General features: G+C 44.5%; 1 protein-coding gene and 1 pseudogene across 2 annotated transcripts in view; one reads left to right on the top strand and one right to left on the bottom strand.

The window, feature by feature from the left end:
• The window catches only part of Tln2 (talin 2), a 181,210-nt gene that overhangs the window by 8,474 nt on the left and 150,400 nt on the right, over window positions 1-22,336 (top strand). For both annotated transcript variants that reach the window (XM_028781451.1, XM_028781452.1), the window contains exons 5-9: window positions 528-670; window positions 2,601-2,728; window positions 13,083-13,146; window positions 14,129-14,233; window positions 17,861-18,016. In XM_028781451.1, coding sequence (XP_028637284.1) covers window positions 528-670; window positions 2,601-2,728; window positions 13,083-13,146; window positions 14,129-14,233; window positions 17,861-18,016 — 596 coding nt within the window. The remainder of the gene's footprint in view (window positions 1-527; window positions 671-2,600; window positions 2,729-13,082; window positions 13,147-14,128; window positions 14,234-17,860; window positions 18,017-22,336) is intronic.
• On the bottom strand, window positions 9,529-9,975 carry LOC114632848 (annotated as a pseudogene).

The following is a 22,336-nucleotide window of genomic DNA, read 5'->3' as shown; positions in this document are numbered from 1 at the left end:
GTGTGTGTGTGTGTGTGTGTGTGTGTGTGTGTGTGTGTGTGTGTGTGATTTTCCTCCCCTTCTTTCCTTTTCCTTTTCTCCAGTTGCCGACTGCCATCAGCACTGGCCCCCTGCACCTAACAGCTGTACCAGCCCCTAGTTTCCAACTCTGCCCCACCTCAGTTTACCCTGAATCTCAAAGCTGGTCTTTGACACCAAAGCCAAGAACAGGGCAATGGTGGCCACTAGGCCCCAACTCAAGAAGCCCCAGAGAGGAGCAGTGAGGCCCTCCTCTGGATAACCAGCAGATTATATCCAATGCTAATTCCTACTAGGGCCTGAAGAAGAATACCTCTGGATTCTAGATCCTTCCTGTTATGTTGGTTTTGAGTGTGGTGGGGGTTGATCACCTCACAGAGTTTGAAGAACATACTTCAACTGTAAGAAGTGGTTTGTAAGCAACCATCGGCATTTATAGAAATCTGTTTGCACATCAGGCTGCGGCAACGAGTAGCAAACAATGTCTTCTTATCTGTTTGATGTTGCAGTAAATTGGCTAGATCACAGCCGGACATTCAGAGAGCAAGGCGTGGATGAGAATGAGACATTGCTGCTTCGACGGAAGTTCTTTTACTCGGATCAGAATGTGGACTCGAGAGACCCAGTGCAGTTGAACTTGCTTTATGTCCAGGTATGGTATTTACTGATCAGACGACAGGTGGCTGTGGTGGTGAGTGCTAATTGACAATCTAACCGGATTTGGGGAAAGAAATCTTAATAAGATGTTGTCTAGCTTAAATTGGCCGATGGGTGTGTCTTGATAGTGTTGTAATAGAAAGATCCACCAACTGTGGGTGGCATTATTCCCTAGGCAGCAGATTTTTGGTTGGATAAGAGAGGAGAAAGCAGGCTCAGAGCTAGCATACACCTCTTGACTGTGGATGTAAAGTGCTAAGTTGCTGCAAATGACTGTCCATCAGGGGTGGACTGGAACCCAAGACTATGAGCCACGTAAACTCCTACTTTGTTTAGTCACCTTTGTTAGAGAATTTTATCACAGCAGCAGAAAAGAAACTTATTATGTGTCCTTCAGAGGACTTCTGCCTAGTCTTGTGGTAAGTAGGTATTATTTCTGGCTCCCACACACCAAAAGGAGTCTAGAGTCCAGGGGTGCTGTTCTTCAGGCTCTGGTGGGAATTAGCATTGGGTATAATCTTCTGGGCCTTCCTGGTCCTCTCTGAGGCATCATGGGTTGGGACCCAGTGGTCGTCACTGCACTCTTCCTGGCCTTAGGAGACAGTTGTGTTCGTTTAGCCAACCATCATTTCACAAGCCTTAGAATACAAAGGAATATTGGCCCGAAAATCAGTACTTCTCATTAACTCCGAACTACCCTCTCAGTCACCTCTCAAGGTCTTTGTTCTTAACTAATTGTTTATGCTAGAAAATTCCTTAATACCCGAGTTGTGAACTCGCAGCGTATGGTGTGGGCTTTGCACTTGGTTGCCTGAGGGCTTCTTTTAATCCGAGGAAAATACTACCCATGTTTCTTTAGAATTTTTTCCCACTTCAAATTCCTCCAGTCCTTGCTTTTACCTAGTGTCCGCTCTTAGAGATAATGCAGGGTTTATAGGCTGTAGCGCTACCTTCCACCTGTATTGAAAGTAAGAAATTCATTCATGTGGGCATCTTCTTATATTTGCAAATCCCCTTACCCGTTGCATTCTTGTTTGTCTGTTTACTGCATCTACTCTTGGATTTAACTGGCAGAATGGGTAGTTACAACACACTGGGAGCCCACTGAAGCTCTGCGATGCTTAGTATCTGCTGACTCCTGTGGAAGAACAGATCACAGTGAATGAGGCTGGGAGGCAGAAAGGAAGGCAGCTAGCAGGGCAGTCAGAAGAGCCTTACACATTTAGAGCCCAGAGGGATAGCGGAGAGTGTACATCTCAGAGTGTTCTGGCTAGAGCAAAGGAAGACAGAAGCCCGAGTGATAAATGCCAACAGCCCCATGTTTCAGGAGAGAGGGAGCAAGACTTTTCAGTGTAGCGAGTGCCCATTGTAAAATTCTTCATTGCTGGCCCCTTGCTGCATGGCTCCAGGCAGCACTCCTGTCTGAGTGTGGGAATACATATCTGTCTCTCTCCTTGTAGGTCACTGGTCCTAGAATGATTGCAATGGTTTTGCCTCTTCGTGGATATTTTTCTTGCTAGCCTTATGACTTGGGCTCAGGTGGAACAAATCGTGTTTCTAAGTCAACCCATATGACTCCAAGCATTTCAAAGGATTCCCATTGTCTCTTCCTTTCTTCATTTTTCATAGTCTCAGCTGTCTTCTGATATTATCAGTAGGGTTTAATTTGTGTGTGTGTGTGTGTGTGTGTGTGTGTGTGTGTGATTTGATAATTGGTGACTGTAGTGCTAATGTCCTACAGCTATTGACCAGTGTTGGAGGAGAATCCAAAAGCTTGTTTGCTTGTAGCCTTGATTCTACCTCACCCCAACATTCCCCACGTCCTAATCAGTCATCTGCAGTATGTGTTCTGAGTCAGGAATATGAAACTCGGGAGAAGTGCGATGCTTTCCAGACCCCTGAACTTCTTCCTTCTTGTGTTTCAGGCTCGGGATGACATCTTGAATGGCTCTCACCCTGTCTCCTTCGAGAAGGCATGTGAGTTTGGTGGGTTCCAAGCCCAGATCCAGTTTGGCCCTCACGTGGAACATAAGCACAAGCCCGGATTCTTAGAGTAAGTCTCCCGCCCCGTTCTTCCCCTTCTCCCTTCTTTTCTCCTCTCTCTGTTTGCTTGTGAGAACGTTGACATTCACTCAACTGAGTTTAGAACCCAAGATGCAGACTGTTGTTAGTAAAGATACGTAAAAGTACAGAACGGTGACTGTCAACGAGATTCGTTCTCCATTCCCACGGCAGACGATTCTTTCCCTGCTGGAGAGCCTACCACACTTGCTCAGTTGGTCCCCACATCTGGCTTGTTTTAAATGTTGGACCTTCAAGTAGACTAACGGCTACGCTAGCTCACCAGCCATGTTCTGAATTCTTTATTAGAATTTCAAGACTTCTTAGTCACTTTGAGAGCCACAGTGTGTACTCGCAGAACCGGCTGGAGCCTTACCTTCCATTTGGTCTTTGGTTCTCTTTTCTAGAATGATGGGGTAGTTTCTTTTCCCTAGCTCTGTACTCTGGTGTCTCCATAAGAAAGCTGACCCTGCAGATGCACTGTGACTATGTGGAACCTGGGTGTTTGGCTTCGCTTTCTTGGGAATACCCTGCTAGACAGTCTGCTGCTTCCCTGGGGGTGCCTTCCCTTGCCGTAGATCTAGACTTCCCTAGGGGCCTTTCTGTATTGCTTTCTCTGATCATGTTTGATATCTGTGTCTTCGCTCTCCTTCCCCTTCTGTCTCCATCTATATGAAGCATTTGGATGAGGGAAAAAATCTCCCGAGTCTCATCAGTATCCCGTTGTCACTTAGAATGTGACTTGAGGGAGGTGAGAAGTGGGAACAGTATGTGAGCACTGCCAGCAGAAGATTGACCCATGTCAAGATGTCATCTGATGATGGTGGCTTGAGGGAGACAGTAAGGCAAGCCGTTATCTGGCCCTTTGCATTCACTTTGGTTGAAGCAGCCTATGCCCTTGAGAAAGGAAACCCAACGTTTCTCCTGGGCAATGTCAGACAATACGACTTGCTATGTGGTCCAAGCTGAGCTGTTAAAGGCAAGACACTACGATTCTAGGTTGAGTTAATGAACCCCGGGAGCTTTTGCAATATGATGCTTTCTGCTATAATATACATTCAGCGACCTTGATTCTGAGGCGGCCTTGACCAGTTCCTGTTACTATATTCAGTATTTCCCAGATGAGTTATATGGCCAAGTGTCCCTCTGGGCCCATTTCTCCACACTGGACTGGCTTCCTTCCGCAAGCACCTAGGGAAGTCAGCCTTTCTGTTCTGTGACACTGCATGCCTTGCTGAAGACTCCATGCTTGGGTTTTTATAGATTTCTCATTCTCACATTCAAACCTCACTCTTCTGCCGTCTCTCAGCTTTGTTCTGCAGTAACTGCTAATGAATAGGAGAAAGTGGGGCGGGGTGGCGTGTGTGCAGGTTAGCGAGACCAGGACACTGAGTAAAGTACTTCCCTTGTTTTAGGTCTTCTTACCTACAGCCATGCATGAGCCTGGTAGGCAAGAGATCTAACCAGAAGCCTAGGAGAGTCTGATGTCATTCTAGTCCTCCCATGCGGTCCTCCCATGCGGTCCTCCCATGTGGGCCCTTCCTCAGTGTGGGGCAGCTAATTCTCAGGGTCTCACTATAACTGGGAAAGGTCAGACTGTATGTGAAAAGAAGTTAGCAGAGGAGAAAATGCATTCATTTCAAGAGTTTTCTTCAACCAGGGCTGGGGAGATGGCCCAGTGGTTAAGGCACTGGCCACACGAGCATGAGAACCTGGGTTAAAAAACGAAAATAAAATCCTGTGCTTGCTGGTGTGCTCCAGTAAGCCTAGCATGGATAGGCAGAGACAGGAGGGTCCCTGGAGCTCACTGACCAGTCTGTGTGCATCAGTAGGTGACTATGTGAGCACTGTGTTTCAAGCACTAACGTGGAGCTAGATAGAGGCAAACTTCCAACATGAACCTCTGGCTCCCACAGGCGTAAACAAACAAACAAGACCATAAATAATATGCACACACACACACACATTCTCTCTCTCTCTCTCTCACACACACACACACACACACACACATACACACATACACACACACACACACGCAGTCACACACTCCTTTGGCCTTCATGATATCATATGTTATGTTACCTGGATTGTGACAGGATTCCTTTCCTTTGCTGCTGGCCACGCATTCAGCAGTGATTCTTGCTTTGGTCTGATGAACGTCACTGCAGTCCGGTCTTGTAAGTCGCCTACTCACACCAACCACATCGTCTTTCCTTGGCCACCTGACCATCTGACAGCCGATGTAAGGTGGTTATATTGCTTCAGACTTTCCTTTCCCGAGATGAGTCCAGCACCTCTCAGTGGTTCGTGTCCCCTTGCTCTGATGCTAAATTAAAATAAGCCCATTATGCCTAGTAGCAATTATCTCTCCTCTTGCATTTGATTTAGTTTTTAATTAGACCAGATCTAGTCTAGGTAATGAAGCTTTCTCATTTACTGTAGCTTCTTAATTGAACATGTTTCTGTTCCTACTGTATCAGTGGAAATCCTTAGGAGGTGAGACCCTTCTTAATTAAAACAAACCTGCAGGGCCATACTGCTGATTTATACATTGAATGTTGGATGTTGTTTTTCCCTAGGCTGTCCCTGGTGATGGGCTAGACCTGGGATAGGAGACCTGGGTGTATATGGTGTGTCTCTGTCTGTGTGTGTATTTGCATAACACTGTGACCTCTAACTATTCACCCAAACAATGAAGAATTTACAAACCTAACAGTGGGAAAGTTGGACTTGTAAGAGGACCAGGCTGAAGAGAGCCCCTGGGGATATCAACCATGGAACTGGATGAACATAGTGTGAAGGAGTGTAGCCAATGAGGACTGTAAGTTTTACTGTAATTTAAAAAAAAAGTTTTTGTTTAGAATTTGTGTATCATATCAATACGGTGGGACATTTTTATAAAAATGTCTCCTAGCTCTCTTTAAACTTTTCAAGTGATTTCCAGACTCAGTACCACATTAATGACGATATTTATTTTGAAAAACAGAAACCAGTGCCCAGGCGTGGTGGTGTATGCCTGGAATCCTAGCACTCAGGATGATCTCTGTAAGCTGGGGCCCAGCCTGGACTACTTAGCAAGGGTTAGGCTACCCTGTACTATATAGCAAGATCCTGTCTCAAGAAGGAAGGTAGAGAAGGTGGGAGAGGGAAGTCAAGGAAAGAAGAAAGAAAGCGGGCTGGCAAGATGACAAAATGAGTAAAGACACTGTCCACACAGCTTGACAGCCTGGATTCAGTCATCAGAGCCCACGCCCACAGTGCAGGAGAGAGCTAACTCCACAGAGTTGTTCTCTGACCTCCGCATGTATTGTGACGTGTATGTGCCTGTGTGTGTGTATGCACACACAATCTTAAATTAAAAGAGGAAATAAGCATCAGAGACAGACCTTTATGTTTTCAGGTGAATAAAGACGACTCAACAGGACGTCTACTTGGTATATGGGATAGTACGTCCCAGAGAGAACCAGCCAGGCCCGAGAGCTGGAAGCAAAGGAGATCCAGGTCTCCCTGTTTGACTCTGATAAGCTTTATCTACCTGGTAGATTTCCTTATGTCATACACAGAGAACTCCAGGAAGGAACATTATATCAGAGCATGAGGAAACTCTCACAGAACATGAAGAATCTTGGAATTGCTTTATGCTTTTCTGTGCTTAGAAAATGAATATAGACAGTACGATATGCGTGGGGCTGGAGAGACCATTCAGCCGTTAAGAGCACTTTGGCCGCTCTTGCAGAGGATCTGGGTTCGGTTCCCAGCACCCACAACCATCTGTGACTTCCGTTCTAACAGGTACTACATGCACATGGTGCACATGCGCACACACAAGCAAGCGTTCATACATACAGAATAAAAATGAATCTCTACTTTTTTTTTCAAAAAAAAGATATTTTAATTTTAAAAAATGAGATTATAATATAATTCATTTCTACCTCCCCGTTCCTTCCTCCAGACCCTCCCACATACTTCCTTGTTCACTTGTAAATTCATGGCCACTTTCTTTCATTACTTGTTACTATATATGTCTATGTATAGACATATATAGTCCTAAATATAAGCCGCTGAGTCCATATATGTTGCATGTATGTATGTTTTTCCTAGCTGACGATTTGATAAATAAGTAAATCTTTGAAAACGAAGCAGCAGCATTGTTCTTTAATTCACTGAATGCTAGCGTGTATGTGAGGCTGCGCTCGCGTAGAGAAGACACAGGGAGACACCACATACTCATTCTTTGATGATTTCTCAGGTCTACTTTGTATGATTATTTTAAAGTTTATTCTTAGTATTTATATGTCTGTGCATGCGTTTGTGCGTGTGTAAGTAGGAGCAGAGACCAGAGGAAGGTGTCAGGTCTCTTGGAGTTGAGGGTCACAGGATTTTGTCAGCCAGTTGACGTTTGTGCTTTCGTCTGAGCTACAGGTCCCACGGAACAGCAGCAAGCGCTTTTAACCGCTGAGCCATTTCTATGAAGTTGATTGCAGGGTGGGCTATTCAGATACTGAGCAGGAACTGTGTCGAGAAAGGTGGGAAGGGTCTGGTGCAGGAAGTGATGCTGCTGAGAGAGACTGACACGGAACACGTCAATCTGAAGAACGGAGAAATCTGCAGCAGATTGCAACATTGTAACAAAGACTCCCTTCCTGAATCATTGTAACAATGACTCCCTTCCTGACCCTTGAAAGCCTGCGGCAAATATAAGGAGTGTCAAGTAAAAGCCTTCCATAGGCCCTTTGTGTTGGTGAGAGTTACCATAAACTTGAGACCTTAGGTCGTCTCTTGTAGGTGTGACTTGAATGGAGGTCATGCTAGATTAGTGTAGAGTTCACTACCTGAATCTTTTCCGTATATTAGTGTGTTTGAAGTTGTTTATAATCAAATCATTGATGGGCTGCCTATGTGGAAGGGCTTGGGTTCAGGTCTCAGCATGGCAAAATTATAAACTACGGAGAGCTGGGGGTTTAGCTCAATTGGTAGGGTGCTTGTTTAGCATGAACAAAGCCCTGATATTCAACTCGAATCCCAGACCCTGAGAGGTGGAGGCAGGGGGATGGGAGTAAAGGCCATTCTCGTTTGTTTGAAGCCACAAGCAGATGCTTTTTTCACAATGTATTTTTATTTGATGTATGTGGATGTTTTGCATGTTTGTACATATGTATACCCCATAAATACATGGTAACTGAGGATGGCTAGAGGAATTGGAGTTACAGAAGGTCCAGAACCGTCATTTAAATGCTGCGAATTGACTCCCAGTCCTCTACAAGAGCAGAAAGCACCTAGACTACTCAGCCAGCTCTCCAGCCTCGAGTGTTCCTGAAAGTTGGAAAGCTCAGGGGTATCACATTTCAGAATGTATGAAAACATGAGTGACTTCTCAGAGGAAACAAGACATCCCAGAAGATGCCTCTTGTGTTTAAAACTACATCCACAAAGAGAGACGGGATGGATTATTATTCACAGATACATGGAGGCATAAGACTATGATAAGATATTCCTGAGAACAAACTCCAAGAAAATAGCTACTATCAGAGATACGGAGAAGGAGCCAGATTTGATGGCACATGCCTGCAAACCCAGGCAGGACTCAGGAGGAGGCAGGAAGATTAGAAGCCCAAGGTCATCCTTGGCTACCTAGTGAACTTTGGGCTACATGAGACCCTGTCTTAAAAAAGAAGAGAGGGTAGGTAAGTAGGTAAGGGTGCTTGCTATACAAGCACAAGGACCTGAGTTCAAATCCCCAGCAACCATGTGGCCACCCAAGCCAGTAACCAAGAGCAGTATTGGGGGTAGGGTACAGAGGCAGGAGGATACCTGGGGCCTACTGGCTGCCAGTCTAGCTCCAAGCTTATTGAGAGACGCTTGTTATCAGGGAATAAAGTAGAGAGTGGTAGAGTAGGACATCTGTGTGCATGTGCCACACAGTCGTATGCACAGACACACACAACAGAGCAAATGTGGTACCATGAACATGGATCTCTTCATGGCAGGGATGTAAATTTCATAGTTAGCATCACTTTTCAAAAGGTAGTTGCAGTAATCCAGGTTTGAGATGGGAGCCTGGCCTTCTCACGGAGAGTAGGGATAAAGCACTTGGCAAAGGTGAAGTTAGGTATTCATGCCAGGCAAAGAGGGTCTCTGCGCCTGTGTGAATGGAGTGTCCGTTGGTGGAGGGGAGGGTGGGCAGGTCCATAACAGGCGAAGGAAGCCACAGGTTCATGCTTACTGGAGGAGCCTCTGTTCCCTATGTGGCTGTTCCAGGCAAGTATTTGCTGAGAAAACAAAGCAGCCCAGCACATGAATCTGTGCTCTGAAAGAATTCGGAGTGTACTTGGAAAATTTCCCCCACAAACTCTAGATAATTCTACTGAAAACAAGCAAGGCTCCCGGCTCGGTCAGGAATCTCAGTTCTTAAGCTGGCACCAGTTCAAACACGGCTTCCCCCCTCAGAGCTGCTGTGCTTTTGTGGAATCCTTGGCTAGAGCCCGTGCTTCCAAAATAACCAGAAAGGAGGCTTTTCAGCCTCTTCTTCAGCTGTGCCTTGCACCCTGCACCTCACCCTCTCTGCCCCACTACATTGAATGTAAAATGCAGGAAGAGACACTTGTCTGCTCCAGAGTTTCCTTGTTTGTTTCTTTTTTTTTTTTTTTTGAATTTACAATAGTGGGCTACATTTATTGCATTTATTGCCCCACATCTTCCTAGAATGTTAGGCAGATTCCCAACATGTAGATGAGGAAGGAAGCAAAGACCACACGGGAAATGTTAGCATTTAATTAACCCCCAGAGTGGCTTTTAAGCCACCAGAACACAGGCACCTCCAACACTCTTAATCTTCTCTTCAGCTCTTCTGCTGAAGAATTTGGCCTTCACGATGACAGGTTGCCTAGGGAGCTTTCCCTTGCCCAGAACTTTGTAGTAGCCTGATCAAACAACAGCAATGGCGGGAGCAGCTCCAGTCTTGTTTTTGGCTGGGTTGACCCGCGTCTGCTCGCTGACCAACGTCCATAATTTATCCAGGTTGACAGTTGGGCAGAAGCTCTGGTTCTTCTTCAAGTGGTAATGCCTCAAACCAACTTTCCTGAAGTAACCTGGATGATGTTTGTCAAAGTTGATCCTGTGGTGGGACATGCCTCTAGTGTTTCTGCGGCCTCCTGGGTGCTTGCAGTGCTTACCAATGTGGCTGGGGACACGGCTCACGTGGCCCCAGAGTTTCCGGGTCTTCCTCAGTCTGGATGGCATGGCGGTGGCAGAAAGAAAAGAGGGTTGTTTTTTTTTTTTTTTTTTTTTTTTTTTTACCTATTCTGTGAATCTCACAATCTCCCAGCCCTACTGCCAGGGTGGTTAAATGACTCAGTGTCTGTCCCTTGCCCTGCCTCCTAAGGGCCCTGCTTCCCTGCCTGATGATTTCCAAACTCAGGATCAAAGCAAACCAGCACGATCTGTATTGCCACCAGGCTGGCTCTGAGTTCAGGGCAGTGGCCTGGGCTGGCTTTAAAAGGTGTTTGGACTAGTTCGGGGTCACAGAACTGTACTGATGTGGCAGAGATATTCAGGCCCAGTGCCTGTGCTTCTTACTAGCCGCTATGATTAAGGGATCCCTTCCACACTTCAGGGATTACCCATGTTCTGGACTTAGCAAGAGTGGTCTTTAGGATGCCATGAGGCCATTAGAACCATGCCTTTGGGGCCTCAGGATCCAGTCAGGGCCCTTATAAAGAGGACCCAGTGTCCTTCCCCAGGGTCAGCCCTCCCCAGATGACTGAACATAGAATCACCTTGATGTCACACACCCCGGGCTGCAGAGCTGTGAGACACAGCTTTCTGCTCTTTGTAAGTGAGCCAGGCTATATTGTTATGGATGGGCTGTGTGTCTTCCTCATCCTCGTCTTAGGACAGTCACTTTTTGTGACCACTCCAGGCATCCCCAGTCATCCAGGACATCCTTCAAGCCATGGGCATTCCGCAAACCACCAGAGCTTACCCAGGACTCTCAGTCACACAGACGTTGTGATCCTGGAACCTGGAGTCAAGTCCGAGTACTTCTGGTTTGTAATTAGAGCTACGTGGCCACTGCTTGTGGTTCCTCTGTCTCTCAGAACCAGAGCTTGCTGACATATGCCACTCTGTTCTCGATTGAGCCTCTTAAGCAGGTCTGGGTGAGGCTGAATGTTGACATTTCTATCAGGTTCCTGGTTGGTGCTGAGGCCACTGGTCCAGAGACCACACTCAGAGAAGCTTCTGGAATACCAACTAGGGATGCAGTTGTGAGTATTTGCTGACTCAGCGTTAAGACAGAGGCGAAAGCAAAACTGGCTCCCAGTGTCCTTTGGTGACACCGTCACTACCACATCCCTGCCACTTCTCCACCCCTGTAACCTATGCCTGGCGAATACTGTAACTGGGCACATTCTTGTCAATTAATATAAGCAGTGTCAATCATCTTTGGTCTTCAGGTGATGACTCCAGTCTGAAGATGGGGATTGCCTCGTTGGTGACAGTTCTAGGACACAGGAAGACAACATTTTCCCAGCCGTAGCAACTTCCCTAGAGCTTCCCTGCCATGTGCAGCCGCATCAGGAGACTTGGAATTGCTAGTTGGGGCTGCTTTGATTTTGCTTAAGAAAATGGGGTTTCATTATATGTACAGCAACATGGTAATCAGCCTTTAAGGTGACCCTGCTCGTTTGATAACACAGAAGAACCTAAAGAGATATAAATGAAATTAGCAAGACGAAGAATATAGCATCTGGAGGAAAGAGATGTAACTCATTGATAGATACCTGCCTACCATGTACAAGGCCTGGGCTCGAATCTTAGCTGGGAGGGAGGGAAGAAGGGAAGGAGGGAGGGAGGGAGGGAGGGAGGAAGAATATCAAGAAAGCAGATAGAGATGGTAGGAACATGGTTTCCAGGGTGGGGGTGGGGAAGCTGGAGGTAGGATGGCAGGCAAAGAGCAGAGGTTCAGTTCTTCAGGTAAATGACTAAAGAGCAAATGTCGCTCACGGGGACCTTAGTTAATATCGTCTACTGGAAATTTGTGCACACCACCATCGTGGGATAAAAGCGATGCTAGTTTGCTTGACTACAGTAACCCTTCCAATATGTCTGCCTATCAGAAAATATTACAGACCTTCAAATACAAACAATAGAAGTTAAATTGCCACTTACCCTTAAAAGGAAGGAAACTGAAGTTGCAGTGAGCATCAGTGAGTCTGGATCTGGTTTTCTTCCAGATCTCTCTTCTGATTCCTGCAGCTTCTGAGCAGTTAAAAAAAAAAAAAAGCCACCTGACACCGCGCCCCCCCTTACTGTGTGATTGGGTGGTCCCCTTCATTCCCTGCCTCTCTACAGGCTTTGAAATTCTGCTCTCATAGGATGCCTGGAGGCTGAAGGGTAACTTGAAGGTGTCAGGTGTGCGGTGGCTAAGTCAGTGTCTCTGGAACCCGTGAGTGGGTGAGCTAGAGCTGGCACTGTGACCTTGGGTGGCATTCAGAATGGGATTCTTGTCCTGCTAGGGCCCTAGCCAGAAAGTCATCTCCTAACCCATGTAAAAGTAGGAGAGAACAGACAACTCCACATGTGCACGGTGACATGTGTGCCCGTATACACGTCACATTCATGCATGTGCAATTATAGCAACATAGGAAATGATAATAGATAAATAATAAATTTTACTATTACAGTCAATATTTTGATTCATGTGTCTTTTGTTCATCTTAAGGTTTATCTCACTAGAATGTACCATCAAAGGACTGTTTTCCAAGATTGTTTGGAGACACTATTTTTCTTGTAGCAGTATTGTCAACATGACATGTGGTTAAGTTTGTGCTAGTTTGCTTTAGATTTGTAGCTATTTCTCTGTAGTTTTGTGAAAAAACCCTAGTACAAGGTATGCTGACCAGTGTGGTTTCGTCTGGTCCATTCTGGTTTCCCCTCCTCTTCCCAGGGAAAACCGTTTTCATTTTTAGAGTCAGTCTCCCTTGATTTCTTAAGAATATTAAGCTGCTTACATTTTTTGAGATATAAAAAAATGTTTTTACAGTAAAAATACTCTCTCCCCTGCCTTGCAAAATCATGCGTACTGTACATGTTGGCCCCATTTGTCTTTCACTTGACAGTGTATGCTGGACCTTCCTCCTTCAAATACATCAACTGAACCTTTTTTTTTTGTTTGTTCTCTCTTTTTTCACATCTGCCTTTATCTTTAAGGTCGTCCTAGGTGCAGTTATATTAATTGTGCCATAAAATAATAGGAGTGTTAGTGACTTAACTGAGAGTTTTACTAAGTCTCTGCTTCCCACCATAGTGTGTGATAAACGCTGTCTCTCTCCCCCTTTCTTTCTCAGTCTAAAGGAATTCCTGCCAAAAGAATACATCAAGCAGAGAGGAGCCGAGAAGCGGATATTTCAGGTACTGGAAATGTACAGAAACATATTCTTTCTCTCCCCTCCATCCTCATCTGCTCTGACAGGAGCATCCCATACATGGGGTGTGGTACCCAGGGCAAGCCCACTTCTATAATGACTGATGGCTGACTTGAGAGGATGGGGCTGGACAGCTCTACCCTGGGCTGATTAATTATCTTAATTCATACTTTCTTGCTAAAGGTTACTTAGCTCTTCTGAGAAAAAAATGTGCATACATTTATTTTCAAAGGTATGCTTCTGGTAGCACTGAAATAAGGTGACAGCCACCAAGCTGAGCTGTGGAAGACACAAAGAGCCCCTTGTCCTGAGATTCAGTTTTTGAAGCTAGAATTGAGAAGCTTTTGCCTTTTGAAAATCTTGGATTATTTTTCAAGTCCGTGTTTTGTCTATCCTAGACAGTTGCCAAGGAAGTCGGGCTGTCCATGTGACTTTGAAACACTCCAGTGAATCCAAATCCTCAATCTTGTTTGACTTTGAAATGGAAATAGAAACTATAATATAAATTGTGTGTGTATAAAACATTTTTATTCATTATCATTTCCAAATACTTTGATGTTCAGACATGTTCAGCCTTGCTCGGAAGAAGAGATATATTCTGAATCTATGGTAGAAGGACCCCTACCTGTCCTAGAGGGATGTCTTTCTTGCTGTTATTGAAAATATGAACCCTGAGCTCTTTGGGATACTGGGTTCTTTGAGGATGTTGTACTTGTGGGCATTCCTCCTGGCATGCGCAGATGGGCTTGGACCCTTGCACTCAGCGAGACCTATTTGGGAAGCCCTACACTTAAACTTTCAACTTGTATTAGACCTCAGTCAGCATAAACCTGTGTCATGGGGGCAGGAGAGACCGCATGCAGAAATGTCACTCACTCTGGTCCCTTTGTACCTCACCTTACTGAGTCCACCTGATGGCAGACTACAGTAACAGATCCCCACCCCCACCCTCACTGTTGCTTTTGCAGGAACATAAAAACTGTGGAGAGATGAGTGAAATAGAAGCCAAGGTGAAGTATGTCAAACTCGCCCGGTCCCTCCGGACATACGGGGTGTCCTTTTTCCTGGTGAAGGTGAGTTGGCCAGTGTGGCATCAGGGTTTTACTGGGGTCTTCCCTGCTCTCTTCAGTAAATAAGTTCGACTTGGTTAGAACCTTAGCACTGACAGATGTGGCATCTGGCTAGTTGTGACTTAAATCTAACCGCGGCACGTGAATTCAGGGCATGTGCACCAGGCTGCTCCCATGAGCCTCCAGGCTGCTCCCATGAGCCTCCAGGCTGCTCCCATGAGCCTCCAGGTTGCTCTGTCTTGCTTGTGTCCCTGACATTCCTAGAGGTAAATTCAGAGCCCTAGGGTCCTCTAAAATAGGTTATCGTGGTTGACCACTGACAACAAGATTGAATTCATGCCATATATGTTATTACTTAATTTATCCTAGTCCTGAAATTGACCCTTTGTTTAAAAGAACTAAACTCTTCTTAGCATCTTTTGGGGGCTCGAGGGTCATAGAGTGCTTTGTTCTCTCCCATTCACTACACATTCTGACACCACCGTGTCTTCCCCTTGTGAGGAAACTGGGTCTATCTATCTATCCACCTGGTCGTCTCTGTCTCTGTATCTATCTGCCCATCCATCTAACCATCCATCCACCTATCATCTATACCCATCTATACCCATCTATCTATCTATATCACCATCATCTATGTATGTATGTATGTATGTATGTATGTATGTATGTGTGTGTGTATGTATGTATGCATTATCTATCTATCTACCTATCTATCTATCTCTATGTCTACCCATCATCTATCTATATATTTATCATCATCTAGCTAGCTACCTATCATCTATCTATATATCTATCTACCTACCTCTCTACCTGTCTGTCTGTTGTATGTCTGTCTATCTACCTACCTATCTATCATCTATTTTGAGACAGAGACTTCTATGTAGCCCTGGCTGACCTCGAGCTTGAAGAGAACTTTGTCTGTCTCCTGAGTACTAGGCCACCCCCCTTCCCCATGCTAAAGGTGCGTTAAAGCTTAGACATTTGTTCCCATTGTGGTTTTGCCATTTGCCATGTCTTCCTTAAGCAAGTTTATAGCCTCTTCATTTACAAAGGGAAAACATGATGACAGACTCTTGTGGAGTCTGAGGGCTGGGACCGATGCTTGTTTTAGTGACATTCAGGCCTGCTTTACGTGCAAGCATAAATATCAGTATGAGTACATGTCCCAAAACATGCATTCTTCGTGAGTGTGAATGTACACCCAGTGTGACTGAGGACAGCTGTGTAGCCATATGTGTTTCAGCACATACCACGTGAAAAGTTTTCCTTCCTGACGGAACTGAAAGCCAAGCTGTCCTAAGTAGAATTTTAGCAGTAAGGAAAATAGTACAGATCACCTGAGACAACCATTCCCAGCATCTTCTCATGGAACATAACTCTTAAAGTTTTTGTTTCATGAGCCAGGTATGGTGGCTGTAATCCCAACACTTGGGGAAGGGAGGAAGATCGGGAGTTTCAGGTCCTTCTTGGCTATATAGTATTTTCGAGGCTACCCTGTGATGCATGAGACTCTGACTCTATTATATGTACAATTTCTGTTGTTGTTTAAACTAATGTATCCTGTAGTTTTTATTTTATATATTATGAATAATTTACTTCCATACAGTCTATTTTCCTATAAAGTTTTTATTTTACATTTGTGGGCATGGGTGCTTTTGGGGTGGGTAGTGTGTGTGTGTGTGTGTGTGTGTGTGTGTGTGTATGTGTGTGTGTTATGCCTGTTCATGAGTACCTTTGGAGGACTGATGAGGGTGTCAGATTTCTCAGATTTCTTGGAACTGAAGCTATTAGCTAATTGTCTTGAAGGTGCTGGGAACCAAAAGTTTGTTCCTTCTGCAAGAGCAGCAAATGCTGTTAGCCGCAGAGCCATTTCTCCTGCCCCTACAAAATGATTTTTAAGCATTACAATATGTTTTTTGGATGTGTCATAGTTTATTTGTATAAAGTCTTCTGTTATTGGAAATTGAGTTCTTTCCAGCCTTTTTATAGGACAAACTCCATTTGTGTTTCTTGTGACAAAGTTATTACATACACTTGAAACTTTAAAAATAAAGTATTTCTCAAAGCAAGCTGTATCAAAGTGGACACAATTTTAAGGCTCTGGATGGTGGATATTGACATAGTCTCTTCTATAAAGGATTCACAGTTTTTTAAGAGGCATGTGTGTTTCCGTGCATGTGTGTGTGTGTGTGCACACGTGTGTGCATGCATGCATGCATGTGTGTGGTCACTCATGCATACATGTGTTAATGTAGTGCCTGTGAAGATCAGAGGAATTAGATTCCCTGGAGCTGGAGTCATACCTGAGTTAGGTTCTCAGAAACAAACCCAGGTCCTCTGCAAAAAGTGGGTGTCCTTAACTGCCGAGCCATCTCCCCTGCCTCAGGCTCTGCCATTTTCACTTCCATTAACTATTGATCCCTTTCATTCTCTTGTCAATTCTGAGAATTAATTTTCAAAAAACTGTTTGATGTAAATGGAATTTTATCTGCTAAATTTTTATGATTGTAAATTCTTTCTTCGTCATTTTTGGAAGGTGGTTTTTGCTGATTATAAGAGCATTTCGCAGATGGTATATCAAGTTTTCACTGCCATATGTGCTACAAATATTTATTCCTGATCTTTCTTACCATGAGACATTTTGCTTGCACTTTTTTTCTTATCCCTCGCTCCCTCTCTGTCTCCTCCTATTCTCTCTCTCCCTCTCACCTTCCCTCTCTCTCTCTCATGCTTCCTCCCTCCCCTTCATCTGTGCATTGAGCTAAAGCCCTTTCTCTTCTCATTTATTCTGTTTTCAGTGTTTCTGCTAGAACAATGCTTCTTACCCAGAAGTCTCAAAAATACGCACCCATGTGTTCTTCCTGAATTATTAATATGTCGCAAGGTTTAGTATAAGTGTGAAGAAAGAATCTACCATTATATTTTTCAAATCTATTAAATCAGCTGTTAGAATCACCTGTAACCCCAGCATTTAGGAACCTGAGGCAGAATGATTACTTTGAGTTCCCTGCCAACATGGGCCCTGTTTCAAAGAAACAGAATTGGGGATGGGGTGGGTACTTGTATGAAAACTACATAACAGCACAGCATGTACAGTGAATGCGCACAGTGACAACATTTCAAATGCTACATAGCATCCTAGAAACATTACCATAAAGAATCAAGACCCATAGATGTACAGAAGCAAGGACAACAGGTGGAAGTGGATGCAGAAATGTTTTCTTAAAGGGGAAGTGTCTATACCTCTGCATAATGAGAAGATCCCAGTTGGGCCCTTTGGGTTTACTTTAATAGCTTGAAATAGTCCCATCCTATACCCACCCGATGCCTCCTGGGATGCTAATACTTGGAAGGATACTGGGGTCTCTCTCCAGGTCTGTCCCTTCTTTCTGACACAGTTTTAGAGCACACACACACACCAACCCTGCTGAATATTGCTCCTTTCCAGGAAGCAGCACACCTTTGTGAGTCTATCCAGTATCTTAGTGTCCCCCTGCCCCGTTCCTTTGTCTCAGTAAGTTATTCACCTGGGCTTCCTAAAAGCCATACCCAGTTTGTAAACAGACCACAGGCGAAACACACCCTCTGTGTTCTAGAAATGCTGGTGACCCCTGGCCTCCCTCATTTCAGGAAAAAATGAAAGGCAAGAACAAGCTGGTTCCCCGCCTCCTGGGCATCACCAAGGACTCCGTCATGCGTGTGGATGAGAAGACCAAGGAGGTGCTACAGGAGTGGCCGCTCACCACGGTCAAGCGCTGGGCAGCTTCACCTAAGAGCTTCACACTGGTAGGCATAGCCAGACACCGAGGGGACTGGTGTGGTCCTGCGTGGGATTGGAGGGCATTCTGTGGGTATTATTGGCCTTAAAGGGCCAGCAGTGCTGGGGCATAGTGGGCACCGGAGCAGAGTAAGGGCTGAGCAGCACTGGGGTTCTCCAGACACTACTTCATCTCACATCTTGGGCCCCAGTCCTCTTGGAGCTCACGGATGGGAAAGCAGTGCTCACTGGATGGGAAAGCAATGCTCACCAGGAGGACTCAACCGTTGAGCTCCTGATGACACCTCTTGTATATCCTGAAAGGAAACTGAGGTTCATGTGTGAATCCCCCTCAGAATTGTGTTTCCCATCTTGCCTAGAGAGAATACAGTCTGTATGGAAGTGTTGTAGAAACAGCAGAAATCTGGGCTAATGCTAAACTCTACTATGTCACTTCCTTACTCTGCGACCTTGTTCAAGTTAACTTTCCTCTCTGAGCTCTGATTTCCCCAGTTTAAAATGGGATGATAGTAACTGCTTCATGGTTTCTAGCATTGGCTGAGATGAGAAAACAGCATGAAACTCACTGAAGGTAAATGACTATCCTGGGCTTTCTGGCCTCATCCCCCCTCTCAACTTCAAAATTTGCTGTTAACAGAATACAGTAGCCAGTTAGGGACACATTTACATGTGAATTCTGAAGAAGTGAGTAGTTTGTCAAGCAAGGTGAGCAAGAAGAAAAATTTTTAAAGTACTAGAAGTTGTTAACTATAGACTAAAGTCTTTGGAATCTCTATTTTCCTGCAGACATTGAAAAATAAGACATTTTTTTAAAAAAGGATAAAGGAGTTTAGAAAGAATGATTGGTTACTGTTCTTGTTTCTTTTCTGTTGCTGTGATAAAATACCTTGACCAAAAGCAATTTCAGTCCGTTGTTGGAGGCAAGGAAGGCAGAAACATAAAGTAAGACATCCACAGTCAAGAGCAGAGAGTAAACACATGGAACCTTGCTTACTTGCTCCACTCTTGTACTGTTCAGAACTCCCTGCCTAGGGAATGATACTGCCCACAGTGGGCTGGGTCTTCCTATATCAATTAACAACCAAGGCAGCTCCCCACAGACATGCTCACAGGCCAATTCAATCTTGATAATTTCCCAATTGAAGCTGTGTTTTCAGGTGTGGAGTTCACAGTTAAACGTGGGGCTAGAGAGACTTGGCAAGGACCTAGGTTGGATTCCCAGCACCCACATGGTAATTCACAACCATGTGTTAACTACAGTTCTGAAAAAATCTGATGCCTTCTTTTGACCTCCATGGCCACAAAGCACTCACATGGTATACATATATACATGCAGGCAAAGTGCTCACACATAAAATAAATAAATAAATCTTTTTTAAAAAAAGTTTAAAGCAAAATAAATAAAAATAAATAAAACTGACTTGCACTGTCATATAATTTGGTCATAGACTGGTAAGGCCAGGCTATTTGAAGGGAATGCTTAGACACTGCACCGTCCATAGTCCGATGGATGGACCCTACATAACCCCCAAAACCTGGGTGTTTGCTCTCAGAGAGCCATGTCTGACCTCCTCTTCCACCGGGAGATGTCCATTGGAGTAGTTATAAAATTTAAAATTGGTATATGGATGATATTTAGGAATATTAGAAGAAAATTGCTTCAGAGAGATACTTTTGGGAAAGGAGTTTTATTTTATTGGATATTTTCTTTATTTATATTTCAAATGTTATCCCCTTTGCTGGTCCCTTCCACCAAAAAAAAACCCTATCCCATCGCCCTCCCACTGCTTATATGAGGGTGTTTCCCCACCCACCCACCTACTCTCGCCTCACTGCCCTCGAATTCCCCTACACTGGGGCATCGAGCCTACATGACCAAGGGCCTCTCCTCCCATTGATGCCCAACAAGGCCACCCTCTGCTACATATGCAGCTGGAGCCATGGGTCTCTCCATTTGTACTCCTTTGTTAGTGGTTTAGTCCCTGGGAGACCTGGGTGATCTAGTTGGTTGATATTATTGTTCTTCCTATGGGGTTGCAAACCCCTTCAGCTCCTTCAGTCCTTTCTCTAACTCCTCCATTGGGGAGCCCATTGGGGACCCCATGGTCAGTCCAATGGTTGGCTGCGAACATCCCCTCTGTGTTTGTCAGGCTCTGGCAGAGCCTCTCAGGAGACAGCTGTATCAGGCTCCTGTCAGTATGTACTTTTTGGCATGTGCAATAGTGTCTGGGTTTGGTGACTGTATATGGGATGGATCCCCAGGTGGGGAAGTCTCTGGATGGCCTTTCCTTCAGCTCTGCTCCACACTTTGCCTACATATTTGATCCTGTATTTTGTTCCCCTTTCTAAGAAAGACAGAAGCTCCCACACTTTGGTCTTCCTTCTTCTTGAGCTTCATGTGCTCTGTGAATTGTATATTGGGTACTCCGAGCATTTGGGTATTATCATTATCAGTGAGTGCAGACCTTGTGTTTCCTTTTGTGATTGGGTTACCTCACTCAGGATTCTATTTTCTAGCTCCCGTGTCCCATGTGTTCAAGGCTCTTCCCCACTTTCTCTCTATTAGTTTCAGTGTATCTGGTTTTATGTGGAGGTCCTTGATCCACTTGGACTTGAGCTTTGTACAAGGAGATAAGAATGGATCAATTTGCATTCTTCTACATGCAGACTGCCAGTTGAGCCAGCACCTTTTGTTGAAAATGCTGTCGTTTTTCCACTGGATGGTTTTAGCTCCTGTGTCAAAGATCAAGTGACCATAGGTGTGTGGTTTTATTTCTGGGTCTTCAATTCTATTCCATTGATCTACCTGCCTGTCTCTGTTCCAATACTGTGCAGTTTTTATCACTATTACACTGTAATATAGCTTGAGGTCACAGATGGTGATTTCTCCCAGTAGTTCTTTTATTGTTGAGAATAGTTATTTGCTATCCAGGGTTTTTTTTGTTATTCCAAACGAATTTGAGAGTTGCTCTTTCTAACTCTATGAAGAATTAAGTTGGAATTTTGGTGGAAATTGCATTGAATCTGTAGACTGCTTTTGGCAAGATGACCATTTTTACTGTATTAATCCTGCCAATCCATGAGCATGGTAGATCGGGAAAGGAATTTAAATTATAACATCAGTAATCATTAGCCTGTTTAGGTATAATACCTCCATTCCTGTTAGCTTCTAGAAAAAAAAAATCTAAGCAGCTGTGTAACAACTATTCCATTGTATAAAGCTTTCAAGTCTTTAGTGATTTTTTCTCTATTGTTGTATAAATAAAGATGATTTATATTTAAAAGAAAAAACAGGCAGACAGGAATAGGTAAGTTGGGGAAAATTATTTTTGTCATACCTCTTTTAATACTGTAGTTGGTCTATCCAAAGTAGTTCTAAGTATTTAAAAAAATGAAATTTTATTTTAAAAATGGCAAATATTTATAACAAGCTAGGTAAATGACCTCAGCCGACAGACAGAATTATATACTGATCTTTATATCAAGCTGTAAAGTTAGGTAAGACTTCTAGTAAGGAATGCCTTCCGTCCTTCTCTTGGCTTGTATTAATCTTCCCGTTTCTGGTGCTTTCCCTGCCAACTGTCTGGGATTGATTTCTGCTTTGGGTCTCTGTGGTCAGTTGTTTGCAGATCTCCCTGTTGTCTTTCTCTTATTGATTCTCAGTTTGATTCCATTATGGTCAGAGAACATGCTGAGGACGTTTTCAGGGTTTAGGGTTTTGTCTTGGTTTTCTTTTTAAGCTGTTATTTCAAGTGTATGAATGTTTGTCTGCATATAATTACACATCTCTGGTGTGCCTGATGTTCACAGTGGCTGGAAGAGGGTACTGGATCCTCTGGATCTAGAAATCCCCATGGTTCTGAGCTCCCATGTGGGTGCTGCGGAACCAATCCCAGGTTCTCTGCAAGAGTATCCAGTGCTCCTAACCACTGAGCCATCTCTCTAGCCCTTACTTTATCTCCGTTTATTTGTTTGTTTTGAGACAGGTACGTACAAGCTAGAGAGATGGCTTAGTGGTTAGGAGCACTGACTGCTCTTCCAGAGGCTCTGAGTTCAATTTCTAGCAACCACATACACGGTGGCTCACAACCCCTCACAATGCCCTCTTCTGGTGTGTCTGAGGACAGCTACAGTGTATTCACATATATAAAATGAATAAATCTTTTTAAAAATTTTAAAAGCAAAGAGGGAGACGGGTGCTCACTGTGTAGCTTTGGCTGGACAGGAACTCAGTAGTAGATCCGGCTATCTGCCTGCCTCTGCCTGCCTCTGCCTGCCACTGCCTGCCACTGCCTGCCACTGCCTGCCACTGCCTGCCACTGCCTGCC

This window comes from Grammomys surdaster, unplaced genomic scaffold, assembly GCF_004785775.1.
Source record: "Grammomys surdaster isolate TR1022 unplaced genomic scaffold, NIH_TR_1.0 437, whole genome shotgun sequence".
Taxonomy (NCBI): domain Eukaryota; kingdom Metazoa; phylum Chordata; class Mammalia; order Rodentia; family Muridae; genus Grammomys; species Grammomys surdaster.
The sequence above is the reverse complement of the archived record's forward strand: the minus strand, read 5'-3'. Positions and strand labels throughout refer to the sequence as shown.